The 20,887-nt window shown below is 46.1% G+C and overlaps 1 protein-coding gene across 1 annotated transcript in view; it reads right to left on the bottom strand.

The window, feature by feature from the left end:
* Positions 1 to 20,049, bottom strand: part of LOC142581867 (protein turtle homolog A-like) — a 189,870-nt gene extending 169,821 nt beyond the window's left edge. The window contains exon 1 of the mRNA XM_075691313.1: positions 19,683 to 20,049. Within this exon, the coding sequence (XP_075547428.1) occupies positions 19,683 to 19,803 (121 nt within the window). The 5' untranslated portion in view covers positions 19,804 to 20,049. The remainder of the gene's footprint in view (positions 1 to 19,682) is intronic.
* Between the last annotated feature and the right edge of the window lie 838 nt (positions 20,050 to 20,887).

Here is a 20,887-nt window from a genome sequence, read left to right as displayed (position 1 = left end):
TCCTCCTCAGCTGACAATACTTGATAGCTGCAGGTAAGAGGGTGTTCCATGTTCGCCGCCTTAGCCATGAGCGGGGCTCGCTCACACTACCAAGGCTAACCTTGTCCGCATACACAAATGCCCAAGAAAGTGGGCAGAGGAATGCGCGGTAACTGGTAAAGCACCGCAAGCGTAAAGCGGACTCTACAGGCTGGGTTATCACTTTCACCAAGTCAACTTGCCGTATACTTTCATTTCACTTTAAATTATTATTTCTACGGGTCAATCAAAAACAAGTAACCGTCCCTATGTTTTCTCCGGGTTTCCTGCTTGTCACTACGCATGGTCGTGAATAAATAATAAGCAGATTGAATTCCAGTTGACATCTACTAAAGCGAAGCATTCTTGGGGTGATTAGCTTATGAACCATGTGTGTTTGGATACGAAGTGGGGTTTTTAGGTACAAATACTAGTATTAAAGAGTAGCATATTTTAAGAAGAAATCATTTTATTTTCAGTGAATTAAAGACAGGTTGGATGTTATATTAACATATAAACATGCAGCTCATACATATATTATTTGTTGAAATTTTCAGTAGTTATCCATATTGCCGTGTCGCACGCGTAGTGTTTCTGATGCGTCGGTTTCTTCTAGCGCAAGTTAGTATCAAAAAAAGATTACCGTGATTTAACGCGATTAAACCAAGTTTGTCGAATGCCAGCACGGTTTTGCTCGCATTGGGAAAGGACACAGACGCTGCTCAGCAACTACCGCATCTACATTACACCACAAGACAGCATGCAGACGCTGCTCGGCGCGGCAGCAGCAGAGAGCGAATTGACCTTCATGCTGCGTCTCACTTCAACGCGAACAAAGCGTCCAAAGCACAGCGCATACGAAGCCACCAGCATTCGACGCACCTTGTACACAACGCAGATCGCTTTCAAAATATGGGCGCCCACGCGGCGTGCGTAGCCGCCGGTAGTGGCAGGCTAAGTCCCAGTTTTATCTTGGCTGAACTTGAAGGTCAGGTTTACGGAACCAGGCGTTTTCTGGGTTTGTACCAGGAGTAGTAGAGCCATCGCTCTAAACAGGCCAAGAGTCTCAACAAGCTGGCTTGCCTGCGAGTAAGGGTGTTCCGTGCAGCTTCTCGACGCATGCTTTCGTGCCGTGCGGCATTAGAGGCCAGAGATGTACGAAATAGTGCCTAGAACTCGACAAGAAAGCTTCGCCTTAGAAATACCGATAAACTCTATCTGAAGACGAATGTCGACGTCATTGTAATTAGCATTGAAGCAGTGTAGCGACACACCGTATGGCTACCATAGAAACGCGTCATGTTAAGTTGTGGGCTGCAGCCGAGCTCCTCTCTCCGGCTTTCATCTCGACAAGTTGCGCCATCTAACGACGTGTCCGCGAAGTCCGTTCGCGCCTTCCGAAATGCGTGGAACGCCAGTTCGTGCGAAAGCTGAGAATCGCTGCCTCGCAGCCCTCGCGCTGAAGCGTCATGGCTCCTGTGCTTCAGGAACCAGTTTGGGTTCGATTCCTCCCAGCATAAGAGCAATATTAAATTATTTTTAAGAGAGTGGCACATGCCCATTCAGGGTGATTGAGCGAGAATGGTCACATACTCAATGGCACATGCTTAGAGGCGCATAATTTACGGTCCAAGTTGTTGTCTATTCGGGCACAGACGCAGTCGCGCATACCCCGGGGCCAGAATCGTGGCGTGACGAGTTTAGATACAAACATACCGTAATGTATGTAAAGTTCCTAAAGAATACTAATTGCATTGAGCCCATCTGATTCCCCCCCTGTTTTTGTCGCTCAAATCAGCATGCAGGCACACAGATGTTAGAACTGGTGATCTAAGTGACATCAAAAATGAAGCCTTGCAATTTAACTACGAATCCGCGCATTCCTCTGCTTGCTCATTCTTTACGTCTTCTATGTTATATGCTGCTGATGAGCTGAAGGGGTTGTCCCATGTGTCTGTTTCTTTTCTGATAGATGTAAGGACATATCGCACTTAGTTGAGTTTCTTAGTTCCGTTCTCCTGGTCTTCCACTCAAAGCCTCTTGCGGTCAATTTCAGGCATAAGAATAATTACTCTTCTAGACAAATGCGCAGCTAGTACCACTTCCCACTTTTAAATCTGGAGTTCATTTCATGTATAGCTATAAGCTCTCGCATTATCAGCGCCGAAAGTTACGCTCGGGAAAATAACACAGCAGCTAAATCTACGCAGTTTGCAATCAACGCTTCCACATCTGGAGGTTGAACTGCATTCCTAATGAGCAGAGGAGAATATATAGATTACTGGGACAGGCGTATCATTAGCCGCTTCCTACGAATACAGGCGAACGCTTTTCATGTGGCTTAGTCGCATGTTCGAAGCTGTCGGAAAGTGAACTCCGTCCTCGGAGACAAATTGCCTTAACGATAGCACCACTACTGCCGTGTATGTTCTAGAAGCGACCACGGAGAAGAGAGCTCAATTTCAGCATGGCATTTGTTCGGATCTTGTCTACCCTGTACGGTACTGAGTAAAGGCCAAATACATGAATAAGGCTTGTTAAAGTTGACAAAAGAGCTTCTTAATACCTCCCTATAGCTTCCCCACCCTCATGTTTTCCCTAATCATTTTTTGAAGGACCAACAGCCAGGCCACAGCTTAGTACACGCGTCGTCCTGTATGAACACGATGCAACGTAGCATCTTTCGTAACGGCCCGTTCGGTGACTACAGTTAAAAGTTCGAGACTGCGTTTGCTGTCTGACTCTTTGTCCTTCCCGTTACATCGACAATGGTCGTCCCCATCAAGTTAAGGTCGTTATCGCGTCGTCGTCAGGCCATCTACTCTACATCTACATCAGGCCACCCATCTACATCACTGGCCATCTAAATCATGCCACCCTCAGAAAACGCAGGAGAAAAATAAAATATGGTTCATCACCACGTGGGAGCGGCCCGGATCAGTCCCAGACTGGTCTATCAGGGCCTAAATAAAGTTATTCATACCATACCACTCCAAGCAGTCGTAATGCCTTGCAACCATTAACACGACCTACCAATCCGATTTATACCACCGGATGCATTTTAAGAGAAGCAATGCTGAAAAAGAAATGTGTATACATTAGGAAACATTGTGAACTTTATAGATGTTTTTACGATCTCGATTGTCACTTTAGAGGTTCACCTTAGCAAAAGGATAATATTCTGATGTTGCTATAGGAAAATATTGGCATTTCTTAAGACTGGAGAGGCTCGGCCTTTGATATTTGTTTACTTCTTTTTCTGGATATATACGTGTATGCCTCTTTCCCCAGCGAAGCGCATGTCAATTTAATTTTCTACGAAAGAACGGTGTCACAACCTAATTGATAAGAGAACAGAAAAGAATATCTAAGTGTCCTTCTTTGCATAAAACATATCGAAAAGCAAAGAAATTAAATTATTTCTGCTTAAGTACCAGCAACAGCACGGAAAGGCCTCGCAGAAAGAACGAAGCAGACAGAATCGCTTAGTGAGAGCATTAACACCGGACTCGGGTGAGGAGGAGATGGGCAGCAGCGACGGGTCCAAGCAGTTGTTTCAACAAAACTTGCGTTCATCCGTTATTCCGCTCGCATTAGGCAGCTAAAGCGTCGATTTTCCGACCGAGCCGACCGGACAAAACAAGAGAAAAAGACGAGCAAAACTTTCGCTGATGCGCGCTTTCTGCTCAACAAATGGCCAGCAAAGAGGCTCAAAGCTAAATGTTCTTAAAAGCGACGCCAGAAAAAAGAAGGCGGGGCAAAACAAACAGACAGGGGAACCGCTGGTCTCACGGTCCAAGACAAATGATCGCCCGCGGCCGAAGAGACGCATCCGACCAGAGTCCACGGCCTTCACCCTCCTCTCCAGAGCGCTCCTAATTGCAGTGGGCCGCGACACTGGAGACAGCCTGCGTGCCGCAACGTGAGCAGCTATCTCCCACGAGTGCGTCGCGTCGGGGCCTCTTTTCCGCGAGCACGCTCTCGCGGGCCGCGCGCGCAGCCACTTTTGGACAGTGCCAACTCTTTGCCGCCAACGACGGCAGCGCAGACGGCAACCGCGGTGGCGACTGCTGCTCGAAATCGATGTGGCGCTCTTTTGGAGAAAGTTTTTCATTCCAAAAAAAAGAAGGAAAGAAACGAGGCAGGAGGAAAGCTGGAAAGCTATCTCCTTTCCCCGCTGCCGTGCTGGCGGCCTTCCGTCTCCCCCATCCCTATAGTCGTATGGAATCGCGCCGGCTCGACAAAGACGTACGAAACGGGCGGCGAAGAGCGAGGGCTTGTACGCGAGAGCGGAGTTTTACAGCGATGAGACGCTTTCTGCAAATGAGCCCGCTGGAGCAACGCGGCGAAGCTGGCTCGCTCTTCGGCCGCCTTTGCTCTGCAGCGGCCGGACAGCGGGGCGCGCTGGTGGCTGGCGTGGGCAGTAGCCGTGTGCGCACGGCGCCTTTCGCGGCACCCAGTAATCACGGGCCCTTGCTCCATTTCACTTACACGGGACGCTCGCGCCGGGGCGGAGCCGCCGACTTGTTTCGCTTCCGGGCGGTCGCTTTACCGCGGCGTACGCGATGGAGCAAGAGAAACCTCGCGCTCCCTGCGTTACGGCCGGCAGCTCGCCGTACATCACGGCGAACATTTATTCCTTAGCACGGGGCTCTAACTCTGATTTTACAAACCTTTTCGTCTGCTTGTGCGATTAAGAGTGAGAACGTAATGCAGAGCCTGCTGACAATTTCTCGTTCTGCTCCGCACGACGCAGTTCTTCAGGAGGAACATGTTTCCGCATAAACAAGTCCTCATATCGCTGAGACAACCCCCTTTAATATATATTCTCATCTGCACGCTGTGTTTCTTTTCTTTGTTCTTATTCGGTAAGATGTCTAGAAATTCTCCTAAAACCAAGGAAAAAGAATTCGGCAGGGACACTTATGACTGCTTACTTGTGGGAATGCGAAAGCATTGTAGTCCCTCTGCTGAAATGTTTCTTTTTCACGCATTCCCGGTCCGCACAAGCTCTCGCCTGCTTTCTAACTGCGCCTCGGTAAGGCAAAATCAAAACGCGCCAAGTTTCTGGAAGCGCTTGCTTGCTTGTGAGGGGCTCTCAGACGTGGCGTGCGTCATGACGCACGCATTAGGCCCACCTGCACAACCAGAACTTTGGAGCCGCTGTGGCGCTGCAGAAGCGTGCTCGTCTCACACCCCAGAAGGCCGGGCTCTATTCCCGCGCAGAGGGAAATCGATGACATTTTTTTTTTCAATGCCATAGTTTACTTTGTTGTAAGAACCTGCTTGAAAAATGTTTCGTCAATCCGAGCATATTTTGATGTGTTTTTACTATTTGCAGCGTCGCTCATTTTTGGTACCATCTGTTGGTCACGCAGACAGATTTTCGCGTAATAGCGCATATAATGCTTTTGCCTTAATAAAAGAGCTCACAATAGCTCCAATCACCTGTTTTTCTTTTGTAACTAATATGTGGTGTTCACTACCTCACTCAAGATTCTGGAAGTGCCTTTGATAAGCAATGCAAGTGTCTCCTTAGGAGCCTATATCAAAATGCGTGGCCAGGATGCTGGGAAAAGAGAAATTGAGTTCGTACCTCGAACGTAGGAGTTCTGAGTACTGATCAGAGAACGGCGAGGCTTCGAAACATGTCTCGGTCTGCTCCTAAGATAGCATTCGGGGTAAGATTACGGAATCTTCAGGAAATCAGGTTTCACGTGTCCAATTCTTCGGCAGAGTGAAATCTGAAACGGCTGCAAGGGGTGTGTGAAGGCAAGCAAAATTAGAGAGACGAACGCAAAAGAACGCGAGTGCAATTGCCATGTAGAAGAAACTGAATGCTCAAGACTATTTCCATTTCCGCCGTTTTAACGCCGAAGAGCGGTAACAGACTGGGAGAGAAAACATATGTAGATTTTCCTTGAACTTCATGATAAGCACAGGTACAAACGTTGTAGAGATAGCCTTCACGATCATTTAAACACTATTCACGTTGAACAGCTTGTGTCCTAGCAGCTGGCCAACATCTTTCTCAACGCTTGAAAATCATCCTTGCAAACATTTGTTCCCGATCCTCGCACACTTTGCTACATCAGTGGAAACACGAAGAATGTTTCCCAATACGACAGATTCTTCAGCAAGAAGTACCTACAGCAAAGGACAACGTACAAGTCCACGATTTTTCTTATTAGTATATACCTCTTTTTCATTACGCACCATGCGTCACTCGTTACAATGGTATGCTGGTTTCTTGAGTGATTTTTCTTTCCTTTGAGAGCGGGAGATGGGGGGGGGGGGGGGGGGGGAAGGCGAAGATTGGAAGGCAGTCCCTGTGAGGAGAGCCACTATCACACATGGTTAACTTTATTGATTTTCTTTCAACACTGCAACTTGCAGTACGTACTGTGAAGTTACGAAGGCTAATAAGAACTGTCGCTAGATAAATAATGACGCACTGGACGTCGCTACATATGTCAGAGAGGAGAGATGCGGCAGTGATTTATTTGTAGTTGTAACAAGGACGCCTAGAGATCTAAACATTATCATTATGAATCATATCATATCATATATCATTCATCATCATATCAATCATCATATCATTATGAATGCTATATATATATACATATATATATATATATATATATATATATATAACATTATCATAATCAAACTAAACATTATCATTATACATATATATATATATATATATATATATATATATATATATATATATATACCGCATGTTTCAGCAAGCAATTACAAAAATGTTTGACGGATGCCTGAGGCTCATAGCATAATTATGGTTCATGAGCTGGTCTGCTCGAAGGGGCGGACATTACATGCACAAAATATTGGAAGGCATAATGGACTAATTGACAAAAAAATCACTAATTACGATTTTAACTAACAACCTTATGGCCCATATTGCAATTTACAAATACTAGTCGCGGAGTTCGCAAGGCGGTTCCACTTAACACGAATTCTTAGGATGACGCCAGTTCCGAGATATTAATTCCCGTACTTTGTGGAGAAATGCATTGGCGTCCCAGTTACTTTCTTAACAAAACACTGTTTAAAGCATTCAAGCACGAAAGTAACTGGAATGCCACTGCATTTCTTCTCAAAGTTCGGGAATTAATAATTGGAAACTGGTGTCATATTGAGAATTCGTTCCAAGTGGCTCCGCCTTGCGAACTCCACGGCTAGAATTTGTAAATTGCAATATATTGGCCAGAAGGTAATTTGTTAGAAAGTTAATTAGTATTTTGTTATTTACTCCATCATGCATTTCATTCTTTTTTGTGCAAGCAGTGTCCGGCGCTTCGAGTAGATCACCTCATCAACTAGAATTGCACTATCCGCCGCAGGCAACCTTTCAGAATTTTTGAAAGCGTTCGCTGAAACATCCTGTATATAGGACAGCAAAGATAGATAGTTTGTTTTATAATAAATCATGTTGCCGTGGAAAAATAGGCCACCGAGGGTTCCGCTACGCCGAACATCAAAAATGAACTCCAGTGACTAAGCGATATGGAAAAAAAATAGGAAAGGGGACAAAGCAGTAAGAAAAATAGGGGAGCTATAGAGCATCATGTAACCCAACCGTAGCCTGACACACTACTGAGCACGCTGTATCAGCGACATGAGGAGATGGAGCATTATCGCTTGTCGTAGGACAAGTAAGAGCTCCGGTGTCGAACACGCTTCTTTGGAGCGACAGGGTATTTCACAAAGGTGCGTCAACAAGCTATCGACGCTTACTGCGAACACGTTTCCCAATAACCGCTGTGTGATGCAGCGCGAAGCGGTAAAAGGGACACAGAAAAATGAGGACAAGCGCTTGCAGCCGACTAAAATTTTATTGTCTAGTGCAGGGTTTTATACAGAAGGTTCTTTCAGCCCTGTATTGCCGCTCATGCGGATGTGCCCCGTTTTTCGAGAAAACAAAAGTAATATTGAGGCATATGGATGATCGCATGCGCATCATTGTTAAATTAGCTAGCATGGCACGTGAACGATGCCAATGAATCCCTGGCCTTCACTAGAAGGAAGTTGGCCTTCTTACACAACGCCAGCGCGACCAGTGAGCTGTAATGGCATCTTTGTTATATATGTCGGTTTTTTCTTCTGTTTTTTTTTCTTTATAAAACCCTCTATCAGACAATAAAACTTGAGTTGTCAGTAGACGCTTGTCCTTGTTTTTATGTTTCCTCTGTGGCGCTTCGCGCTGCATCACACAGCCTCATGGAAAACCAACTAGCCCAAGCCGTCATCTTTCTCGTGTACCGTTGAGGACATCACCGCCTACTTTTCCCTTTTCATGAACCTTCCTCCACCTTGCAGGCTTCCACAGAACTGGTTTGCCGTATTCATTATCGCTACACTTCGAGTTGTCGATCACTTCGCCCTCACCCTGCCATTTACAAGCCTTCTCGTAAGCTGAGATTGTAGAGCGACCACCACGGAAAGGTGTGGGTCCGGGGTTGGCCCGCCAGACCAGGACGACTGTTTCATCAACTGCGAAGCTTACATTCGGAAAACGTGCATGGATTTGCATTGTACTTTGTTTTTGTTTTTTCTCGGGTGGATCAAAAGTTGTTGTGGAGTGTGAATAGACCCTTATAAACTAAAAAAAGAAAGAAATATGAGTAGCATTTCTGGTGAGAGGACTATCAGTAGAGTTGCTTCTCCTGATATACAGTCGAATAATTCTGTGTATTTTTCGAGCTGTGTCTTTATTATGCATTCAAAATTAACACATAGACGTCCTGTACTGACGCCACTGAGAAAACGGCGCAGCGTCCTTGCGTTACATGGGTGAAAGTTGCAAGCAGTCGTTTTTCCTAAAGCAATTTTTTGCAGGAAATTAACGATGGTTCTGTCGCGTAAGTGCCTCATTTGAACTCTTCGTGTTTCGTTTTGCCTTCGCATTATGAAAGAGTGGAATTACTTTTGACGCCAGTGGGAACACATGCATGCTAAAATCAAGCAATCAAGAAGTTAAATCTCGAAATTGAAGGTATTTCCGAACCTTTAAATTTGATCCAATTTTTATCATATCAAGTTCGTCTAGTTGAGGGCGCTGCTCCGTTATTGAAGTGCAACCTCTTCGTTTGTATTTACATAGCTGTACAGCAGCATATTAGGCATATTAAGACACTGCTGCTTTAAAGCAATCGGATTTAAAACGTCTGAATATTCATACCACTTAAAGCGGTGCCACTCCGTTGGTAGTAAAGTTGGGATTTCTTTGCGCGCTGATCACTTAAGAGCCCGCATACACTGCAATCAGTGAAAATGCTAAGCGAATTAGCTTAAATATTGCGATCTCTAAGCGGGCCGCAATTCACAGCGCTTCCACGCGTGGTAGACGGCGGCGCTCAGAGCACGAGGACCACACTTGCGTTCTTGGTAATTTGCTAATGAAATCCTGGTTGCTCGAGCGTTAAGACTTGCCTGGGAGGTCACTACAAATAATTAGTGGAAATGGCCTACACCCCGTCTTGTCTCGCCGGCTGAGACGTCAGTATGTACTACGTGGAGAAATACTTCACCTGCGAAGATCTTGCACTCGGTTATCTGATTGGTGCCTCTAAGGCAATGGAAACATGTTAGCATTCGGTTCTGTCTTGAAGGGCCTTCCACTAGAAATTAAACTGCACGTAACTGCAGTACTTCAACCCTAGCGTCGATCTCAACTTTGCTTCGGTCATGCTGAATGCGGTTACAAGTGAGACATAGATAACCAGGGCTAAATAACAACATCGGTCGAGTGAGAGAAGCCCAGAAAACAGAGGGGCTGCGCACTGTTTCCTTCTTGCCTTATGTCTTTTTAGCGGTAGTTAAATTTGTCTCACTTCTGTAATACGCGCTAACTGGCCCAAGTTTCTTCTATAAAAGCGACATATTTGTGGAATTTGAAGTCTCTAGAAGCGTCTATTTCAAGATGCTCGCAGCAGCCTACCGACTAATGCAGCCAGGCGGCAGGCCCAGCCTGGTACACATTGGTATCTGGCAGAGTGCAGCACGGTGAGAGGCAGTTTGTTTGCACTGTGAAGTGGAGCTTGAGCATCAGTTCTTGAAATGGAGCATTGTTACAACGGTAGCACGTAGAAGCAGCACAAGTGAGGCACTAAACAGCCCGTGGCAAAGGCCCCACTTTTTATAGTTTTCTGAAGATATTGCCATTGGAATATTTGGCACTAGACTCTACGGGAGTTTCAAGTATGGCGGCTTAGCCAGCAGGAAAATAATGGGCAGTGCGTGGATTTGCCTAAACACTTGTCCTTTCGGCTTCAAGAGGCTTTGCTACATTGCAAACTGATTGTTTTCTGAGAAACGTTGCGCTATAAGCGCCATAATTTGAAAGTATCATGTATGGGGACAGATGCTAATTGCCCTACTGCGTTTAGAAAACAATGCGTGGTTGAGAATTTAGAAAGACAAAGCATAAAAATAATTCTACAAGATTGTGTGAAGCCACCAGCATGAATATAATTAACACGTCCATGTAATATATACCAGTAGTTCCCCCGGTACAGCTGAGCCATTTCAGCACCAAAGTTCCCTGCAGTAAATGTTGTATGAAACGCTGTGCCACTCGCTACGTAGGCATCGTGCGAAAGTATTTTTAACACATTATCAACATGGTGCCGCCACGCTACGGCGTACCTACTTTAGGCTGCGTGATAACGCCACTGTTATGTCAATTAAACTGGGTTTTATGTGATGTCAATTTAAGCGTACACTCCGCAACACGAGTTCGGCCATGATGACGAACGAAATTCACTATTAAAGAAGCTCCATAGCAGTTAGTGGCACAGCTGGCCCTTTATCTGGCGCGCCGCGCCTTTGACAGTGCAGCGCTTTAGTCTTGATAAGGTGAAAGTGGCGATAACTGGCGGTGGATGCGTTGTCGAAATACGGTGCTCGCTAACTACCGTGCAGCGTGTTTGAGGGCGCCGCTTTTTGATCCGGCCGGACGGTTACATTTGATATATTTGATATATTTGATATATTTGATATATTTCATTTTTCGCGGGCTTAGTATATCAGCCGGAATAACAATTAATGGACAAAAGGTACCTGACTTAAAACATGCCAGCTTCAAGTTTCTTTCAATTTTCTAGAGATTCTTCGTTTACAGCCCATCATTAAGAGCAGTAATTAACAAGATGGGTAATTTCAATTAATTAAATAATTGAAAAGCGCTAGCAAAAAAATTACTGGCGGCTTCTTTACTCAACTGTGAACAGTATGCACTGGGTTATCTTCGCGTAGAATGGCTCGTCTTTTTTAAGAACACGAAACATGATAGCTCGTACACCCTGTATATTGCTCAAATAATCGTTCTATGTGAAGGAAATTAGAAGTTACGACATTTCAAACATCTTTCGGCCCTCACTGCATCAACACAATTGTCCTGCGGGAACTAAACACCGTTCGTTCGTTCGTTCGTTCGTTCGTTCGTTCGTTCGTTCGTTCGTTCGTTCGTTCGTTCGTTCGTTCGTTCGTTCGCTCGTTCGCTCGTTCGTTCGCTCGTTCGTTCGTTCGTTCGTTCGTTCGTTCGTTCGTTCGTTCGTTCGTTCGTTCGTTCGTTCGTTCGTTCGTTCGTTCGTTCGTTCGTTCGCTCGCTCGCTCGCTCGCTCGTTCGTTCGTTCGTTAATTCGTTCGTTCGTTCGTTCGTTCGTTCGTTCGTTCGTTCGTTCGTTCGTTCGTTCGTTCGTTCGTTCGTTCGTTCGTTCGTTCGTTCGTTCGTTCGTTCGTTCGCTCGCTCGCTGATTCGTCCGTAGCGGTTTATTTATGTATTTTCATAATTTATTTTAAATATTTATTTTTAGTAGTTATATTGAATATTTATTTTGATTGTTAAATTTAATTATACGTTTGTACAGTTGGTCGGTCGGTTGATAGTTTGACTTAAATGCGATACTAACCACAAACAGTAATGTGAAAAGAGACAGGTGGCATGAATAAACGGGATCAAAATACAGAACTGAAACGAAAATTTTGAGAAAGATTATACTGTAAAGAAAAGAGTACTCAAGAGTTGAGTATTCATGTCAAATGAACATGCCGTTGAAATTGGTTTCCACAAGAAATTGTCAGTGGGAAAGAGAAACTACAATTGAACTCCCTTTGAACTTATGCGTAAGCTCAAGCCATCAGTCATATTGCTTACAAAACATTATGCTTATTACTGCACACACATTTGAACTTCAGTACCTCTGCCTTCTCATGGTCCTTGATTACGCAGGCCGACGTCATAAAATACAAAATTTTAGGGTATGCATCTATTGAAAAAATCATGATGCGAAGAGCTGCTGACGCGCACCATGTCTGTGCCCCTTCATGGCCTATTTACTGGATTACTCACACTATCGAAACAATATATTATACACGAATTACACTTACAGCTCGACTTCCAAATTTCTTGCGCACAAAGGATACCACAAAATAATGTATTCCTATATCTGCTTTATTACTCCTTTAATACAGTAGTAACACCTCGTTGCTGAGAAAGAGCAAATTCAAGCCGCTGTTGTACTGTCAATGCTCTGAACTCACGACATATCATCCGGAACCGAGGGCACCGTAATTCGCTTCTTCTGCGTCCAAGTGACGCCACCCTGACTTGGCTTTTCTTGGCTTTTCTTTTTTCTTCGCCCCCCTGACATGGCTCCTTCAGGTTTTTCATGCTTCTCGTATAAAAATATGCTGCGGCTGAAAGATTTCCGACGTCCGCCGCAAGGGCCATGCGTGGCGCTGGATAACACTCCAACGACTAGATCTAGCACACATACAGAAATACACATGAACGTGAATCGACAGAGTCGTCACTGTGGCCCAAATGGTAGAGAAGTGCACACATAATGCGCAATATATGGGCTCAGCTTCGTCAATTTTTATTTATTTCTTATTTATTTCTACATTTCGCTTAAAAGAAGAGTTAATTTGCCCAGTGATTTCCTGGGCTTAATTGTCTGTTGGGTTTATGTAACTAGGCACGTTGGGACTAGTATTGTGGCTTGACATCTTGTTCGTATCAACCAGCTGCAAAAGTGAGCCTGGTGAGTTGTGTACTAAGATACATTACCATATATGCAGAAACTTCACTGTAGATGAACTTGATCATTTCAGTGAACGACCGTGGTAACAGGAGCTTCTGCACAAGAAGGCAACGACAAGCTCTCTTCTCAGGCAATGTGGCGACGTTCATATTCACTGAAATCTGATCACTATCTGGTCCTAAATCATCTGTCATGTTTTCATACCTGACAAGCACTTTAGGATTTTTTTTGTGGGGAATACAGATGCTTCAAACGCTTGGGGTCATGACCAGGCTCTTGCATTTCTTGTAGGTATTTAGCCAGCTGTCGAAAGTTTTATGATAGAGGAAGTCCGTTCTAGAAACATAGCAGTTTCCAGCCTGTTCTGAGGGGGCCTCTCATTCAAACAAGTTTTGCGACTGCTTTGCTTCGGCTTAGCTAGTCTTTATTCTCGTTTCATTGTCGCATCATTCCTCCTTTTTTTGTTCGTTTCTTTCTTTTTTGCGGCTGCATAGAGTTTTAACACCACTCGCAATACCCAGATAGCGTAGAGCATCGCTGCTCACTTGTTTATATATACTTACATTGATTGTCTCCTAGATTTGAGTGGTCACATTGCCATGTTCATGCATTGCGCCAAATTGGTAGATTATCAAAATAAATGGACACACGTGATTAAAATTACTCCAATTTACTTTAGTTCGAGGCAATCAATAGTAAAGTCACAAACAATAAATATCACTATCACTCAGAGTAACGAAGAACTCTAACATGAAAACAGTGTACATATCGATGGCGGCTTCCTCGCCCACAGAGTTTGCGTTGCTCGTGCTGTGAATTTTTGATAAACATAATATTTATTCTTTTTATTTTTTTTAACTAGGAACTGTTGATCGATATTACACGTGATGTATAAAATTACTAACTCTGTTGTCGGGTTTAGTTACAACCGTGATGCTTAGCTAACTTACAGCAGGGAGTGACCTAAGGCCAGAGCACTTTAGCATTCTCTTTTTCTCCTACAACAACCCAAAAGAACAGATTCAAGTTCATTTACCGTCTTCTTACCGTACTGCAACCACCGAAACACCTGATGTGCGTAGTGCGTATGCAGCCGGGATGCTCTCTCATGCTTCCCTCTGGAACCGCGGCACCATCTAGAACTGCCAAAGCGAAGCTCCGGCATGGCGTGTGTATGAACGTGTACTCAGGGAAGATTGCTTGAATATTTGTGGCGTGGATTCAACTTACTTATCTTTCCTTTTTTGTCATTGTAGAGATGTACACACGCAGTAAACACACACACACGCGAGCACCTACCCATTCAGCAAAGTTGGTAGGAAACCGGCTTATTAAACACCAGCGCATACCTTGTGGCACATAGCCAGCAACATAACTTGGCGTGAAAACGTTTACATACATACATACATACATACATACATACATACATACATACATACATACATACATACATACATACATACATACATACATACATACATACATACATACATACATACATACATACATACATACATACATACATACATACATACATACATACATACATACATACACACACACACATACACATACATACATACATACATACATACATACATACATACATACATACATACATACATACATACATACATACATACATACATACATACGCAATGATTATGTGTAAGTTTTATGGAATTTAAAAAATAGCCTGTTGCAGATAAAATATTTGTAGTACCTGATGGTTTGGAGAGGAAGGAATTAGAACCAGAAATCGAAACCAATATTCAACTCATCAACAAAAAGCGACTAACTATATTTAAATTAATTACCTTAAAGTACATATTGCAATTCGCGAAATGCGAAAACACCCGTTTGCTTATATTTAGGGGCGCGTTAAAGAACCACAGGTGGTCCGAATTAATACGGTCCCCCACAACGGCGTGCCTCATAGTCAGGTCGTGGTTTCGGCCCGTAAAGCCCCACAATAATATTTGCAAATTGTAGCCGGTCAATTTGCAAGGTGTATCCACTTGGAATGAACTTCCAGAATGACGCCAGTTTGGTGATATGCGCCATCAAACTCGCCGTAAAAATTCACTGCTGTTCCACTTGCTTTTCTAAAGAAAGATGCTTTTTTATGCATTGAAGCACAAAGGTTCCACACTTTAGGAAATAATATCTCAAGCTGGTGTCATCCTGGAAATTCATTTCAAGTGTTAGATTACAAGTGTTAGATTTCAAATGTTAGAGAACCTGGGTAGTGACCATTACATACTCAAGACGCAAGTAACTTCGGACAGGCTAAGGCGTCAGCTCGGATCGGCAAAAATTACGGACTGGAGCGCTTTTCGAGAGGCATGCGATAGGAATCTCGCCGAGAACGGGATCCAATCGACAGAAGAGTGGGGGAAAATGCTCAATGAAAAACAGCGCAAGTACACCAAAGAAATCGCGCGAACGACGCAGACGCCCGAGGTAGACGCCAGACTGCTCAAGCTGTGGGAAGCTAGACGCGGGCTCACCAAGAGGTGGAAGAAACAAAAATACAACAGGAAGATAAAGATAAAGATCGCAGAAGTCACAGCGAAAGCAGAGCAGTACGCTGCGCAATTGGCAAGGCAAAACTGGCAGCAATTCAGCGACTCCCTCAACGGAACTTTGAACACAGCGAGGACGTGGCATATTCTCAAGGCTTTCATAGATCCGACCAAGACTAAGGCAGAAAACAACAAAACCATCTACCGGTTCATGCACCAGTTCGAGGGAACAGACTCGGAACTCCTGGAGAAGGTACGCGTTACATAAGTGCTTCGGGAACACAAACCCAGCAGCTTACGCAGAGCGCTACCGAGGAAGAGAAAACGTTAACCTGGACAGACTCATCACGCGAGAAGAGGTCTACGCAGCGATTCGAAACACAACCAGAAACACGGCCGCGGGTGCAGACAAGATCAATAACGCACTCATTTGCAACCTCAGTGAAGAGTTAGTCGCAGAATGAACCGACTTTCTCAACAAACACTGGGAAGCTGAGACCGTCCCCGAGGAGTGGAAGCATGCGGAGGTAGTGATGATTCTTAAACCGGGCAAGAAATTGCAAATTGAGAACCTCAGACCGATCTCGCTCACATCGTGCCTGGGAAAACTGTACGAACGAGTGGCGACGCTGAGACTACAACAGTACATGGAGGACAACGAACTGTATCCCTACAACCATGTTCGGCTTCAGAGCAGTATTATCGACCCAAGACGTACTGCTTCAAATCAAAGAAGATGACTCGGGAACGTCCCCAGGAGCGGGGAGAATATAATAATGACATTGGATATCAAGGGGGCTTTTGACAATGTAAGCCACGAGGCTATCCTCACGGGCATGAACGACCTGAACTACGGAAGGAGAGTCTACGGCTACGTCAAAGCCTTCCTTTCAAACAGAACGGCAACGATTGGCCTGGGAGAGCTCCGATAAGAGAAGTTCCCTACTCCAAACAAAGGGACGCCTCAAGGGTCGGTCATCTCCCCCACGCTTTTCAACGTAGCCATGATTGGCTTGGCAAAACAGTTAAATGAAATCGACGGCATACACCATGCCATGTATGCCGACGACATCACCATCTGGGTTAACACAGGCTCGCTCAGAGAGAAAGAAGAGAAGAAGAGAGAAAGAAGAGAGGACTACGTCAGAGCAAGTAGGCTAGCCTGCTCCACTGAGAAGTCCGAGCTTCTGAGAGTTTGGAGAGGAAAGCAAAACCGCACAGTCCCCACCAGCGACGAGTTAAAGCTCAACGTCTACCTCGAGGGGAAGCCGATACCGGAAAAGACGCTCATCGGAATCCTGGGGATGTGGATACAGTCAAACCAACGCTTCACCCTCGCCCTACTCAGGGCATCCACCCTACAAGTGGCCCGCATGATCACACGCATCTCACACAGACGCCACGGCATGCGAGAGGAGGACACACTCAAGCTGGTCAGAAGCCTGGTCGTCAGTCGAGTGGCATAGAGCCTCCCATACTACAATCCCATCAAGAGTGAGGTACAACAGGCGGACGCGATTCTACGCGAAGCCTACAAAACCGCATTCCACCTTCCCAACAACACCTCAACAGAAAAGCTCCTAGCCTTAGGACTACACAACGCCTTCGAGGAATAGAAAGAGGCGCAACTAGTCTCCCAACAGCGCAGACTACAGCAGACCCCATCTGGCAGGGAGCTCCTGAAGAAACTAGGCTGCGCCGATCAACTTCAAGAGATACCGAGGACCAATACAATTCCGGAAGAGTATCGCAACACACTAAAAGAAGCACCCATACCCAGGAACATGGATCCCAACCTACACAAAGCACGCAGAGAGGCGAGGGCTGAATACCTACGAAAGACACTAGCACCCCAAGAAACGACGGTATATGTGGACGCAGCCACATACACCAGAGCAGCGGGGCAGAGCAACAGCAACGCGGTAGCAACGGTGATTGATTCGAACCTACTCGAGATCACCAGCGCATCACTACAAGGCTGTACGATAGCCGAGGCTGAAGAAGCGGCCGTCGCTCTAGCGGCAGCGGACGAATATCGGTCTAAACGGTCTCTAACAATCCTTATAGACTCACAAACGGCGTGCCACAACTACCTACGCGGCAGAATAGGGCACGGAGCGCTCCGCATACTCCGCTCCGGAGACCACATAACACAACTACAACCAAAAGAAGAACCAATTAGGCATAGATAGTATGGACGCCGGGATACACGGGAGTGGCAGGGAACCAAGAGGCGGACAGGATAGCTCGAGGGCACACTTATTACCGAGCATCCAACGTAGGCGACCTCGAGGGGACCGAACCTGCACCCCAAGATTATTCGGCGATACTAAATTACTTAAATTACTACAAGGACTGCAGAAAGCGGTATCCATCACCGCACAACTGCCTTAGCAGAGAGGACTCTGTCGCGTGCAGGCAGCTACAAACAGGCGCGAACCTACTCGAACCTAAACGTACTCAGCAAAATGTATCCCACACAATACAATGACAAATGCCCCTGGTGCCACGAAACACCCACGCTGTATCACATAACGTGGGCATGCCAGAAGGTAGACGTGGTACCCGTTATACCAAACCCGAGTGCGGAGCAACGGGAGGGAGTGCTCTCCAGCGATCGCCAGGTCGACCAAGAAGGTCTGATTCGGCGAGCACAACTGGCAGCAGCATCCAGCGGAGCCCTGGACTAAGGGCAACCGACCGTTGTTCTAGAAGATGGACGCAGCCATCTGAAGACCGCAGACCAGCGAATCTAGAGCTAATAAAGTTTTTCACTTACTCACTCACTCTTAAGTGGATCCGTCTTGCAAGCTAACCGGCTACAATTCGTAAATTGCAATGTGTTCTATAAAGTAATTATTTGAAAACTAATTAGAAAAATTCTGTTAATTCGCTGAATATATGCTTTAATTTCTCGTGCTAGTAACGTCCACCGTCTGTTAAGCTTGCGAGATGAGACAAGGCCTGAAGAAAATTTTCATCTTCTTGAAACCGATGTAAATAGGCAATTCATTCATTTCGGAAAAGCATTTAGTACTTCTGTAACTTTAGGCACTTGCAGTCACTGCCTCGGAAGCTTTCGCAAACCTGTGTTTTTCAAATAGCGCCTGCATTATTTATTTAGATGTTTCCACATCATATAAAGAATTTCAATCGAAGACACTGGATTCTAATAATGAAACACACCTTCAGAAGAACAAATGCACATATCCTTCAACTACAGCTTGGAAGGCGAACGTCGCTGTAATGTAACTGTGCCATTGATTGAGCTTGTCGATTTGTGCATGTTCAACTATATTTCTTTCAGACTTATTCTGCGTAGCATTCAATACCACTGTAAATCACGTTATCACTTAGCTTGCGCATATAAATGATTTTGCATGTCCGTATCTACGTTTTGCTAAATGAGATCTTCCTTGCATGTGCTTTCATATCAGAGGTGACTCAGCGACCTAGGCCCACATTTTAATTATCGGCAAATCATGGAATCATTTGCACCTCATTCACTGAAACCTGTTTCTAAAGTTTATTAAATTCGACTTGTTGCAGTGTGTACATTTACCCATGCGATTTTGACGTAATTAGGCGAAGTCACCGCAGGAAGCTACGCGATCGCATCCGTATGTCTAAGGCCGGGTCGTTCAAAACTTGTTGATCATGTACCAGGAAAAGGAGACAATACAATACGAAGGAAGCGAACCAAATAAATCAAACTAGAAAGACGCACTGCTTGTCTAAACTTTTGTCCGATGTTATATTCCGATACCCCTTTTGCAATATTTTGCAACCATCTAGCAGTCATTGACAAGCCCTAGAATATCGACATGGACAATATCATCTCTCACTGATAACGTGTTTCTATTCCCGACTCCTTTTACTATGCTGAACAGGGCGTATGCAGTTATATTCACGCCAGAGGATTCTCTCGTCTTTGCTAAACAGCTTTATCTCTATCTCCCTTTCTCTAGCAGTCTCATCTGCTGATACAAACGCTTTGCAAGTATGTTCGTTTTCATTATTCGGGACCGTCAATGGAGGGAAAAGGACGCAAATGGCAAAGCCGACTCACCGTATGGCTGCTCCTTGTTGGCCGGCCCCTGTATCCTAGTTTGCACCAGCACTGCACCCAGCAGAACGCGCACCGCGCAGGACACCAGGGGCGATCCCAGACGAGCGGTCCGCCTCACCATCGCGTCCGACGAACGCACGGGCTGCTCCGCCACGGGCTGCCGCGTCTGTCTTTCAGCTGCTCGCGCCGCTGTCCCAGCTGGGGATCCCGGCTCTGCAGGCGGCGCCGAGTCGAGGATGACGACGTGCCGCCCCCGCAAGCACCAACGCGAGAGCGAGCGCCCGTGGGGCGCGAAGTATAAACCGCGTGGTGCGTCCCCTGGAGCGCGCGCGCGTCGCCCAGCGGAACGTGCCTCTGCTGCAGCGACGAACCGTGCGTGCCGTACTGGGATCGATGCGCGCAGCGGCCTTAGTGGCAGGGCACCGGGGCTGTGCCGGGCGGCAGCGGCGGCGGGGGACTATCTTCGCGTGCGCGCGCCCTCGCGAGGCACCCGCTCGAAGGAAGGAAAGCTGAGGGAGCGGGAGGTCGTCCCGGTGGCGGCCGCCGCCGAAGAAGTACAAGAAGAAGGGCGAAGATTCTCTCCCCGGTGCTTGCTTTTCCGGTCCGCTTGACGAGATCCGATTGCGGGGCGGTGTGGGGGGATTTCGATCCGCGCCCGTCTCGACAGCACGCTTTCTCAAGGTGCTCAAGTGTTGGCCTTCGTCTTCGGCAAGGAGCCCCGCGTCCCGGTCTCGCGCTCCCGCCTGCCCCGTGAGGACCACCAGTGTTTTGCTCCATTCTCTCTCCCCCACTCTCTCTCTCTCCGTCGCACCCGACCCTATGGGCCGACGCTCAATGTTCACCTCTCTCCTTCTTTTCTTTATATCCTTCCGCAATTTCTGTGTGGCTGTCCTTTGCCTTTCACTGCTAAAAGCATTATTGGGATTAGATCAGGAATGCTGCGTGGGAATGCCGGAGCTGAAGACCTGAGTGCAGTTGATCGCGCACCGATACGGTGCTATCTTATAAGGGTCAAGTGGGAGACTCCATTTTGTCTGGGCAAGCACTCCACCGAGACAGGTTCTAACGGCTCCCTACCTAACCAACAGGTTTGTTTTAGCCGTTGATGGTCCTGGCGGTAAGGGGTGAGCCGTTAGCGGTGAGTGGTACACACTGAACTGCGACGCAAACACAACCACTGAGAGACAAATCAACGTCGCTAAAGC

Source organism: Dermacentor variabilis, chromosome 5 (assembly GCF_050947875.1).
Source record: "Dermacentor variabilis isolate Ectoservices chromosome 5, ASM5094787v1, whole genome shotgun sequence".
Taxonomy (NCBI): domain Eukaryota; kingdom Metazoa; phylum Arthropoda; class Arachnida; order Ixodida; family Ixodidae; genus Dermacentor; species Dermacentor variabilis.
The sequence above is the reverse complement of the archived record's forward strand: the minus strand, read 5'-3'. Positions and strand labels throughout refer to the sequence as shown.